The sequence below is a fragment of the Aythya fuligula genome, chromosome 14 (assembly GCF_009819795.1).
Source record: "Aythya fuligula isolate bAytFul2 chromosome 14, bAytFul2.pri, whole genome shotgun sequence".
Lineage (NCBI taxonomy): Eukaryota > Metazoa > Chordata > Aves > Anseriformes > Anatidae > Aythya > Aythya fuligula.
Genome location: NC_045572.1, coordinates 8,027,952 through 8,040,980, shown reverse-complemented (window position 1 = coordinate 8,040,980; position 13,029 = coordinate 8,027,952). Strand labels below are relative to the sequence as shown.

At 39.3% G+C, this 13,029-nt stretch overlaps 1 protein-coding gene across 2 annotated transcripts in view; it reads left to right on the top strand.

Moving 5' to 3' along the window:
• LOC116494859 (protocadherin alpha-2-like) overlaps nt 1–12,251 on the top strand; it is a 180,544-nt gene extending 168,293 nt beyond the window's left edge. The window contains exons 4-5 of one of the 2 annotated variants that reach the window (XM_032196969.1): nt 9,606–9,707; nt 10,148–12,251. In XM_032196969.1, coding sequence (XP_032052860.1) covers nt 9,606–9,707; nt 10,148–10,218 — 173 coding nt within the window. In that variant the 3' untranslated portion in view covers nt 10,219–12,251. Of the gene's footprint in view, nt 1–9,605 lie in introns of both variants that reach the window. The other variant, XM_032196968.1, reaches the window with a different exon arrangement.
• Nucleotides 12,252–13,029: the final 778 nt, after the last annotated feature.

The following is a 13,029-nucleotide window of genomic DNA, read 5'->3' as shown; positions in this document are numbered from 1 at the left end:
GAATAGGCAGTGCAAAGATCTGTTCCTGTTGTTTGGAGCTTTGTCTTCTGAAATGTCTTTTGTTCTCTTTGCAATATTTCAATTTTCTAAACAGAGTCAACACCCCCCCCCCCCACTGTACCAGTCATCTGAAAACAGTCAGGATGCCACCTCTATCCTGGTCATATCCAGAGTGAGGTTTGAGCCACAATTCAGACATCACAGTTTTTACAGATTTGTCTTTAAGTCCAAATTTTTGGGATGTGTCACCTAGCAGTCCTAAAGTCAGCCATCAGCAGAGGCCTGGGCAGCTGTTTGCTGCTCTAATATGTTCAGTTCAGTGCATTTGAGGAGGCTACATAACATCAGGTTTGACAAGAAGGTGACAAAAAGCCATGAATCCCCATAGACAGCGGATTTTGTGCGGAGTTCCACATTTTTGTAGGCCATCTGGAACTCTATCCATAGGACTCACAATTTTTTCCTCTTTGTGTTCACCTAAGGTGACTCTTTCTGTAGTGGAAGCTCAGTCCTCCTTTACTGAACTCCACCTATACAATTTTCTGGTTCTCCATTGATCTATAATGTGGAATGGAAGGTGGAAGGTCTTACATGTATATCTTCCTGTAGTAACACAGAACAAAGCTGAGCTTGCCTTGGTGCCTTTCCTGCCTCCACCTGTATGAATTACTTCCTGTCTGAGTTTCTCTTAGAGCAGAGAGAGTCGTGCTGGACTTATTTGCAATACACTATGCAGGCCCATTGTGTCAATTCAATAAGCACGTGGTCACAGCAGGAAATGAAAAATACTTCAAAAGAAATTAGAGCTGATATGGGTAAATAGGAGTCTATACACAAAATTTAAGCTTTCCATTGCATTTCCTTTTCCAGATTTCTGGGTTGTTTTGTTTCAGATCCATGAACTGGTTTTATATTTGCATGTAGTGAAGGATGTATTTGCCCTTAATAGCTGCTAGGAAGCTGGTTTACTATCAGACCAATTACCAGAATTATAAACAATTCACAAGGTAAACTGTAACAGCTCTTAAGTATGATTGTGATCACACTGGAATCACTGCTGTATATAAGTGATAAACAACTGTGTGATCAAAATGCAGACACTAATATTGGTTTTACTCTTCAAGCTGAAGTCTGTATCACTTTCTTCTCAACAAGCATGTTAGAATACAATACTGGCTTTTCAACACAACAAATGTAGCAAAATAACTTCTTACCTGGAAGAGAGTGGCACCTTCAGATATTTTGGATTTTAAATTGTTGAGCCCATGATACTGAGAGCTCCACTGAGGTATCTGGGAAACGCTTTTGCAGAGGGGGATACAAGGAGCAGCCCCCGGCACCCTCTGGCTTCCCCTGGCAGGGCTCCAGGGGCAGTGGCTGGAGGAATAGGAGAGAGGGAGCTGGGGGAGTTGAGGGGGCAGAGAGGCGAAATAGGGGAAAGGGGCTGGGCTGGCCCTGGCTGCTGCCCCCACCACCTCAGCGCTCCCTTTCCAGGTATGCAGGGGCATGGCAGCCCCCCAGCACTGAGTGCGTTGTTCCTGCAGTACTCTCTCCCCTTTTACCTTAACGCATTAAAACAACGACAGGATGGCTGGTGCTCTGTCTGCCCATGTATATTTACAGTGCATTTATAAGATGAAAATAAACTTTTTTTATTATATTTTTTTTGGTCTGTTTTAAACTAAGAACTTTTAAAAGTTCAGAAAGCTAGCTGTGTCCTGGGCTGTATCAGAAAAAGTGTAGCTAGCAGGCTGAGGCCTCATCTACTGCACTTCCGTGAGACCCCACCTGGTGCGCTGCATTCAGCTCTGGGGCCCCCAGCACAAGGACATGGACCATGGACCTATCAGAGTGTGTCCAGCGGAGGGCCGTGAAGATGATCAGAGGGCCGGAGCACCTCTTCTATGAAAAAAGGTTGAGAATAGAGAAGGCTAAATAATCCCAGCTTTCTCAGAAGGCTCTGGGAAGACCTTATAGTGGCCTTCCAACATTTAAAGGGGGCCAACAGGAAAGCTGGGGAGGGACTCTTTATCATGGATTTTAGTGACAGGACAAGGAGTAGCAATTTTAATCTAAAAGGGGATAGATTTAGATTGGATTAGGAAGAAATTCTTCACTATGAAAGCACTGGAACAGGTTGCTAAGAGAAGCTGTGGATGCCCCATCCCTGGAAGTGCTCAAGGCCAGGCTGGATGGGGCTTTGGGCAGCCTGGGCTGATGGGAGGTGTTCCTACCCATTGCAGGTGGGACAGAACGAGGTGATCTTTAAGCCTTTCTAACCCAATCCATTCTATGGTTTTGTGAAAAATGATCACTATTGGGCACAGATGTGTTGAAATGCTCAAATAAAAATCCATCTACTGTAGATTGCAGGCATTGTCTTACCCTAAAAATCTTTGCAATGCATCATAAACATTCATAAGCTGTAACTCCCAGAGTCCAGCATCTGATTAGACTGGCAGAATGACATGGAGAAGCCTGGGCTTGTGTACATGCTGACGCAGTGATGCAGCAGACAAGTGTAGTCCTCATTTTGGTGAGGAAAGCCTTAAAATGGGTCCTGAGCAAGGACAGCTAGCTGCTTTCTCAAACAGTTTCTATCTGTGGAAGCAAGACAGCACAGTTACAGCAGTAGAAGGATATTACCTAAGAAGGCTGATGTTTTCATAGGAGGAAAAGTTTTTTTTTGTGGTAAGAGAGTGAGAGGAGCTTGAGGCTGCTCTGTGTGTTGTGCTCTTGGCACAGGCTGTGTAGTCAGCAGATCAGTATTTGCTTTCACATATCTCGTAATATGCAGGCAGAGCTAATTGGTATCTGAGACAATTGTTTTAACACAAAGTGATGTAAGATTACTTTCTTATAATGAGACAGGTAATTTTACTTAAAATAAGTGTCACCATGGACAGTAACATGAGACTGAGCTGGAAGTCATCCCATGCCTACCCCCTGCTTTGCAGCTGGATGTTGGAGCAGTGGGGGGTTATGGATCTCCCACAGCATATGTGCTATAATTACCCTGTTTAATGTTACTGACTTTAAAGTCAAGCAGTGGACTAAAACTACAGTCCCCTCAGTGGGGAAAAGATTACCTTTTGTTCATTCCTCCCGTCTATGAGTCGTTAGTGCAGAACAGGTCAAACAGATGGGAGGGCAGAAAGTAAGAATTATTTATTTGCTTTTCCTTTAAGATTCCAAATTAGCATTGTCTTTAGAGATGGACAGGATTGTTTGTTGAACCGATAGTTAAAACAGTTCAAACTTTGTTCTGGCTGAATCATTTCCACTCCTTTTAGTTCAATATATAATTTTATCATGCTGCTGATGGATTTTTGCTTGCTTTATGTTGTTGTTGTTTGTTTGTTTGTTTGTTTGTTTAAAAAAAAAAGATTAAATGGGCTTTTTAATCCCAAAAAGGCTTAGGGATGATCACTGAAGTCAAAATGTCTGCAGAGATTCTCCAAATGACACAGGGAGGGTTTTTCAGTGCACACTGTTTGCATTTGATGTGCTGCTTCAGAATCAGTGCAGAATGTCAGGCTCTTTATAACAATGAATATTCATTAAGCCTGCCAGAGGCAGAAAATGCAGCCAGTACAGCATCAGCAGAGGAGGCAGGGAAGGGAGAAATCAGGTTAATGACTAGCTTTCTCTGCAGTTTGCTTCCTGCTTATTGCCTGATCTCAATTTTAAATAAATTCATTTAATTAATGCGTGTTGCTACTTTGACCTGGGGACAGAAGGGTCTGTGATTAATGATGGACTATTCCTCTATTCCTAGTCTCGCAGCAGCTTTAGTTGACATGTTCTGGTAGCTAGGAAAGAAAAAAAAATCTAAAAGGTTTCCTTTGAATTTAATAATAATTGATGGTTTAATTGAAAGCTTTTGTCTAATGATTTTCTATGTCCATGAGCCACCAAAATTTTTAAGACAGAGACAAAGCAGTGAACACAAAGCAAGCTGCTGTCTTGGCCGAGGATGTCACACAGTCAAAAATGTCTCTGCAGAGAGACAGAGCTGCACAAAATTCTTTTCGTTCCTTCCCCTTGAGCAGGGCACATCTGTTCTAACACAAGCTGGCCTTCTGACAACGGTTCTTTAAGAAAGAAGCAGAGGCATAGGAGGTAGAGACGATGTACATGACACTCAGGATATATGGCTAGCTCACATTATGGGAGTGAACACCACCTGTTTCTAATAAACACCAGATTGTAGCTGTGGGGCTATGCAAGGACAGGAAGAAAACACATGCACTCCCCACAAAGGAGAGAAAAAAGTTAGTGAGATAGAAACTGCAGTTTTTGTCTAGGCTTGATGGGCTATTGATTTGTGAGCCAGGAGATGCCATGTCCTGTGAACAGGCGTTTTACCCCTACATTTAGAAGACATCTCAATTTCAGGCTGTTTGTACCCATCACTCAGCATTTCAACATTGTTCCACTTACATATGAGCTTGAGTGGTTTTACAAGCTGGTATATGCCAACCCTTCAATTGAGTGAATTCACAAATGCTGCCTTTGGAAAGACAGCACTGTAAATCTCAGTGACAGACCTGTACTTTGGAATTTTGCAGCAGAGTGTCACTTAAGAACTAAGCTGTACCTGTGCCATTGCAGTCATAACTAAAACAGTCTTCTAAGAGGTGGAAATGGTACCACCATCACAACATGGCAGATCTTTCTCTGGTATTTCTAAACAGAGGATGCCTATGCCTGCGAGCATGAGAATCCTATGGATGGATTAGGGCTGAGAAAGTGGTCTTATCTTGCAGATAGTTGTGCAGGATTTTTTTTGTGGCTGTCACTGTTAAAGAGATTATTTTCAAACTTTTTTTTTTTTTTTTAACACTCTGGCGTTGTCATTAGTACAACATGCCCTGAGCCATGCTTAGCTTGCTTCCAAGCATGGAATTAATCTCATTTTGCATTAGCTACCCAGAACACAACTGTCTAGTTTATACTGGCTGTCCAGTCTTTATCTGTAGTTAAGGAAGCAAAGGTATGACAACTCCAGCAGAAAGAGGAAAGGAGCAAAGAAAATTCAATGCAGCTACAAATAGGTGTTTAAGATGAGTTGAACTGCCTTCTGAGTATGTCTGTCTCTCTTTATAGTGAAAAGTATATTAGCCAGTTTAGACTGGATCCCTACTGTTTTGGTGGCAAAAGTTAGGAAGTAGATCACATCTAAGAAAAAAAGAAAAAAGAAAAAAAGAAGAAGAAGAAAAAAGATGCCTACAGTGTCCATGGGCTCACTTTTGGAGACCCCATGCTTTGTAGTAGGTACATGGGCTCCCTGCCCAGGGCACTGGGAGAATTAGGTACCTCTGACAAACCTGCCTGCTGAGACCAGGACTGCCTGGAGCACACAAGATGCTCCGTGCTCAGTGGGTTGACATATCTCACCTGCAGCCTGTTTCCTTTCTGGGACCATAAAGCCTATACCACCTGCATGATGCTTTCTATCAGTGTGTAGGAAATCAGGTGGTTTCAGAGCAAATAGGACTTGAACACCTGTTTATTGACTGTGATTGTATGTTTTTCAAGCCCTGTGAGAGGTGGAGGGCTACCGTATATGACCTGTAATTGACTCTGGAAAAGAAAAAGCTAGCTAGACACCATATTCTAATGGTTCAAGCTTTCAGCTGTGTGATTTTAGGATTTGGGTTTTTCTTTTTCTTTTTCTTTTTCTTTTTCTTTTTCTTTTTCTTTTTCTTTTTCTTTTTCTTTTTCTTTTTCTTTTTCTTTTTCTTTTTCTTTTTCTTTTGCATCCAGGTCTGTCTGTGCATTTCAGGTAACAGTTACTGGACAGAAAAAGAAGTATTTTGAAAGACAACCTAAAAATCCTTTCCCCACAACTGAATTCATGGACTACAATGAGATTCATATTCCTCAATCTCAGAAGTTGTAGATTCCATTTAAAGTCCACTGAGACATTTTTATTTCGATAGTATGAAAAAATGGAAGGGGTGAAAAGTTCATTTTCCATTTTAGTGTGCATACACACAGGCAAGGAAGCATCAGGAGGTGCAGGTGCAGCCTAGATTTTGAGTTCTGCTACATGCACTCATTTTAAAAATTAATCATTTGGTTATTCAACATGAAGACTGCGGTATTCCTTGAGAAAAAGGCAAAGAGGTGAAGGGGAAAGTCTCCAAAGTAATCCTTTGATTTATGCCAAGAAATGGCCAGTCTTTGCACTTTTATGTAAGCCATGTGGTAAAATAAAACAACCACCTATGTAGCTGTCAGAAGAAATTTAATGTTTTAAATTCAGTGGCTGGGGAATTTGCTTTATTTAGATATTCCTCTAAATTTAGTAACTTTAAAGCATTTAATAAGATCCAGAAAACATGCAAGAGAAGCACAATTAATCTAGTTAAATGCAAAGTAGCATCCAAGTGGAAAGTTTTTTGTTGTTAAATTCCTGCTGATAGGAAACAGAAGAGATGCTTAAGGGAGCTTGGGAAACTAGGTAGTACATGACATTTATTCTTGATCTGAAATACCTAAACATACAGCGTTCTTAGGACAGCTGAACTGTGACCTTCCAGCCTGTCAATCCAGATAAAAGCACATGTTGCCAGGTAAATCGAGCAGAAGTGAAATTTCCTGAGGAGGCTGTTGAAGCCCCATTGCTAGGAAATGATGGCTATTAACTCATTACGTTCTGTCTCATTCTTTTTGTATGTGAGCGCTCCACACTGCTGTAAGGATAATTGGTTTCCTTTGGCTTAGTGAGTATTAAGGAGTATTAATATGCTTATTTGTATGGCAACAAACATTCAAGGGCTGGGGAGAAAAAAACACACAGAAATGCAGGCAAGCCCTTAGTCTTCAGGTGAACAGAATCCTGATTGCAGGGTTGATATCATGGGTTTGTTGTGGTTGTATGCATTATACCAGATGGATTTGTGATAAATGTTTCTGACTTCATCTGGTGAGTGGATTTGTCTGGGCAGAACCAGATTAAAGGGTCAATATCCTGTTCTGAATTAGATTTCAGTAATGCAGGAGTGTACGTGCAGCCCGTTAGCCTGGCAAGGATTTTCATTCAAGGAAAAAAAAAAAGGTAATGCACTGTGAGGATATCCTCTATTCTTAAATGCTTTTTGCAGGTTACCATAATTGTGTAGTAAAATGGGTAATACTAAGTAAATATTGCATAATATTAAGCCACTATCATTGCTTCATGTTGTATATCCAACTGAATATGGTCACATAAAAATAACACTGGCACACGTTAAAACAAAAAACGTTTTTTGGCTGTGCAGTGGTGGCAATGAGGTACATTGAGTGCTGTTGTAACGCTAAAACTTAAAAACAGTTTTTAGGCTACTCACTGTTCCAGGGCTTCTACTGGACACAGCAAGGATGGTTCAAAAATGGTTTGAAGTCACCTTCAGTGTTTTGTTTGTTTGTTTTGTTTGATTGTGGCTTTGTTTTGTTCTGTTCTGTTTTTCCAGACAGGAACAGAAAAAGAGAATTGGGTCTGGGCCAATGTTGTTTGAAATGAATGCTGGATGGGCTTTTTGGGAAGGAAGAAGTGATTATTTGTCAAATAGGCCTTAATCTATTGTGTGTGATGTGAAAACTCACGTTTTTTATATTGCTGAAGAGACAAATGAATAATAATTTGGAAATAGACCAAGACACACGATGTTCACCTTTGTAATTTATGGTCTCAAAGAAACAAAAGCAATCTGAAAGGTACTTGACCAAAATACTCTATTAAGCAGAAATGAAAGCTGTTTCATATTAATGTGTTTAGTAAGTAAGGACTTGTTAGGACATTTCCATTATCAAAAAGAAACATAAAAAAAACAACCCTGAAGCTGAAAGTTAAGGTCGTAGGAAATTTTCAGAAAAGCTACAATTGATAAAATAGAGGAAATTTCACATTAATAATAACTTCAAAAAAGATATTTTACACTAGGGATATTAGGTTAAGGTCACTAAAATACTTCTGCATTCCTGGAGAAATGCAGAAATACTTCTGCATTTCCTGTATTTGACATAAAGTCAAATCCTCATCATCAAATGCAGTCTTAGAGAAAAAAGAATTGTAGAAGCTCTTGTAAATCTTGATTAAACATCAGATTGCAAAAACAATCATATCACCTCTGTTAAAAAGATTGCCTATGACAAACCTATTACACAGACAGTCTCAGAGACAGTGCTGATGTATCAAGTATACAAATTCCTTTGGCTCTGTAACATGGACATACTGCATAAGTATGAAATAAATGATAAGAATCATGCTTTTCAGAACTGTATTTCTCTGCTAGGCAGGAGAAAAAGATTGTCAAGCAGTAAAATGTGTCTTTTAGCTTTTGAATCAAGAGTCTTATGTCTACACACAACATACACTTTATTTCATGACATAGAAAATTCTATGAATACCATTACAGAAGATGAAGGGTCTTGAAAGAATCAGAAATACAGGAGATACTGCTCATTTCATGAAGTGGTTGCTAAAGGAAGTGCAACATTGTTCATTGCTATTACAGGGGTGCAGAACGGTCAGCAGCTGAGGTTTACTGAATAGCATCCTCTGGTCTCGCAAAACACTGGAGATCTCCACCTAGATTTTCTGATTTGTTTCCTCTTCCCCCATCTCTCACTAGTTTGAGACCTAGGATTTCTCTGTTTCTTCTTCTTTCCGTGTCCAGCCTTCTCTTCTAAGGGATATGCAGTCTTCCTGTGACAGTTTCCCAACCCTTCCTTGCAGCAATGCTGATCCCACTCCCTTCTTACCCACTCGATATCTTCACCTGTTCAGCTGGACAGCTCTGATGCAGAGCACAATATCGAGACTTAACCAGATCCATGGGATTGGCATTGTTTGTGTGGTATTGCAAGAACTTATGTATGGCTAGTAGTGTTACAAATGGACAGGTCAATGCTGCACTTTTAGGATGTAGATAAGAACATTTTCATCAGATTGGAGGGCTTTAGGATCAATGCACAAGCATTGAGCTTTCACCTGGTCAGAATCCTTGTTACTTAAGTACTTAAAATAATATATTAAAGTGAATATTTTGGTACAATTCAAATTTTGGAGTTATGTAAATTACAAATAATTTTCAGAGTTTAAGAAGAAAGAAAGCAAGCAGGTTTTAAGACTATTGAAGAGCCTGATTTGTGTTGCATCTCTTTGTGCTATATACTCAATATATATCTTTGCCAGAGAAACACACATAAAAATGTCTATCTCACTGGGTCAATCATGGCAAAATCATGGAGGCAAAATTAAAAATTTGCTTCATAGTGCAAGCCTAAAGCTGGGGATAGAACTTCACTTTATCTTTGCCTGTATGAAATAGTGATCTCTTATTTCAAGCACTTCAAATTCAAAAAAAACACTGAGAACAGTTGTACTTCAAGGCACAACATGGGATCCAGAGCAATATGTGGGGAGAATCTGCACATGCTAGCACTGAGCAGCCTGGACATGAACCAGCCAGTAACACCCAGATGAGCAGCCAGGCCACCAAGAGTCAGCATAGACCCAGGCTAAAGCCATAGCTTTCAAACGTGAAGCTGATACTCACTGAGTGCTTGTATGTACTGATGTTTTAAGCTTTCTTGCTGTTTTTTGACTTTTTCAGAACCTGAGGCAGGAGAGGTGTCCCCCCCCGTGGGAGCTGGTGTGAACAGCAACAGCTGGACCTTTAAGTTTGGACCGGGCAATCCCAAACAAGGTGGTCCTGGTGAGTTGCCAGACAAATTCATTATCCCAGGATCTCCTGCAATCATCTCCATCCGGCAGGAGCCACCAAACAGCCAAATTGACAAAAGTGACTTCATAACCTTTGGCAAGAAGGAAGAGACCAAGAAAAAGAAGAAAAAGAAGAAGGGAAACAAGACTCAGGAGAAAAAAGAAAAGGGCAACAGCACTACTGAGAACAGTGATCAGTGAGGGGTTTATACTGAAAGAACCCACTTAGCCAGTTTTTGTAATAATGGCAGATTTCTCCTATGTAGCAACTCCCAATTTCTTCCTACTGTTAACAAATTTCCTGTATGTACAGACTTCAGAAAATCAGCAGGAAATTCAGAGTGTCTGTCTAAATTTCTTAACAGGTTTTGTCTTAAAAAGCTTTATTAAGTCTGGTGTTAACTCTTTTTCTCCACTCTGGCTTGTTTTCAGAATCTAAAAAGCAGACACAAGTTTCCTTTCTCCTACGCCGAAAAGGAGAATCTTCACAGTACAGCCAGTGAGAGGTTGGAATCTCTGCACTGTGGTTCCTGTGCTCCTGTCTTGATGACACTTACAGGACAGGTTTAAAAGTTTTAATATGGTGCACCCTATATCTGATTGGAAATCTTTGTGTGCAGATGTCAGCTAGGTGATATGAGACCAGGTTATAAGATGCAAGAAGAGCTGGTAAATATGCAACAAAGTAAACACCTAATGAACATACATGTTCAAAGATGTTCAGGCTGGGGAGGAAATGTCTGAAAGATGACCAGACTTTTCAAACCTTAGGAAATCACTGTGTGGGAATACTGAGCCCTATACATGATGTATTTTACACACTCCTGAAAATAAAACTTCACATTTACAGCTCTTTAAGATGACATAAATTTTATGTCTCTACCAAGCAAGCCATTGGGAAAATCGTCCTTTAAAGCCCTACATTACCCTGGCAAGGCTAGCCCTGTGAGAATAAGAAGGGCTGGGCTGACATCCCAGGAATGTAACTGACTGTGATGCTCTGTGTCCCTGTTGCAACTCTAACATTATTTTGCACATAATGTCTCTGAAAAAGAGTTTTTCCACGACACTTATGCAAAAGAGAGGAAAAAATAAATGTTAACTATGCTATTTGTTATTTGAGATATTTATTTATAAAGAAATATAGCTGTAAATGTTAAAGAAATATGATGCCCTTTAACCCAAACAGAAGTCAGTCTAGAGCCATTATAAATTATGATTGCTGCTATTAAAGTGCTTTAGAAAAATTGCCTGAAACATCTGTATTATATCGGCCACTTGCCAATAACAGCTTTATTCTGTCGGGTCACTTGGGGGCTGCCTCTTGCATGTATTAATAAATACAGTAATATTTTATTTTTTTTTTGCATTAATCTGCACTTTGAATACACCTTTGCAAAGAAACTGTCCTAATATGAAGGAGAAGAAAACTCCTCACACAAGTGGATTTATATAACCTGCTAGTTCTGTGCAGTACCTTGGTGTTACCTCCCACACAACCTTTTCTGATTTTAATTTTACTTTTTCTATGCGGTTATGAATTTCTGACCCTACTAACACTCTTATGTAAAATTCAAGTACTGTATGTATGCTGTATGCTCTTATAAGAATCCTGAAATATTTATTCTGTGCTTGTGTATGTGAATGTCAATGCAACTATTATTAGAGTGGACTTTAAGCTTTACCGTTGAATGTAAATTCATTATTTCTTTTTTTGTACACTTGTGAAAAAGTGAAGTAGTGTTAATTTTTTAAGCCACTGTTGATTATCAGTTTTTTTTTTTTTGCGTGTGTGTGTGTATGAAACACAAGTAAAATATCTTTCTTAAATCAATCCATGCATGCATTTTGGGATTTATTGGTAATAACCTGTGAAGCTAAAGCTCTGTGAATTACAAAACCTAAGGATAGGATGGAGTTCTGAATGTGATTGAAGATGTTGATCTAAAACTAATACATGTATTTTTAAAAAGAATATAGCAGATGAGGGAATTCCAAACAGTTTTCTACATCATTGTACATTCACAGAATAAAGCTCAAGTGTCGTATTAATTGGAGCCATGTGAAAACTACATAGCTCTAAAATTTCAAACAGTCCTTTTAATCTAGGATCAAAGAGAGTAACTGGATTCCTTGAGACATGTCCTGGATGTTTTAAGTTTCCAAACTGCTGACAGTTCAGAACAGGTCAATTCCTATTCATTTAAAAGTCTGCTGCAAGTCTTAAAACATCACGGATGGTAAAGCACTAATAAAAGAATTAATACCTCAAAATGTGAACCAGCAATGGCCTCATGTGGTCTATCTAGTTTTCTGTTGCTACCACTCTTGTTTTAATGGCAATAAAAAAGATGCTGCTTGAGAAAGAGGATCCCTAAGTTTTAAAGGCTTGCTGAGAGGGAAGAGCTTAAGATTTGGGGAGGGAGCTGTTCTTTAATTTGGCCTTGAAAAGGATATGCAACTGTGCTATGCATGTAAATTTAGACTTAGGGTGGTGTTTTTGTTTTTTAGTGTGTGTGCATATGTTTTTTTTGTTTGTTTGTTTTTGTTTTTTACATTTGGTGATTAATAAAACAGTTCCCAAAATGTTTTTAAACTGGAGTTACAGTGATAACTTCAAAACACAGGATACTGTTGTACTTAAGTGTAGGTCATAAAGCAGTTGTCCTCAACTCCTCTGGCAAAAATCCACCTCAAAGATTTAACTCGTACAGGAATCTATTGCATTTGATTATTTTTAGATTTTAATTGAATATATTTCTTTTGAGTACTTGTATTTTCCTCTATATAAGACAAAAGGATTCACTCATTTTTCATCCTTGGTCTTACCAAAATAGTTTCCAACACTTTCTTCTATCAGAAGAAATCAGGAGCTGCAGTATGCCTCTAACTTGCCTGTTCTAACACAAAAGTATATTCACCAATGCTGGCTTCATTGTGGGTGATTGGAATGGGCTGCCCAGGGAAGTGGTTGAGTCACTATTCCTGGAGGTTTTTAAAAGACATTTAGATTTAGAGCTTTGTGATATGGTTTAGTGGAGGACTTGTTAGTGTTAGGTAAGAAGTTGGACTATATGATCTTGGAGGTCTCTTCCAACCTATATGATTCTGTGATTACTGCAGGAGGACTGTATGCTAGCATAGCCTGGTAGAGAAAAACATGATGTCTGAATGCAAGGACCTCAGTATGAAGGTGTGATGGAACAGAGAAAAAAATTGTCAAGGAATAAGAAAGTAGATGTTCTTGCTGGAAAGGTTTAAAAAGAGGCTGGATTGCAAAAGTGGAATGTGCATTGCACAGATGTGCTCTGTGC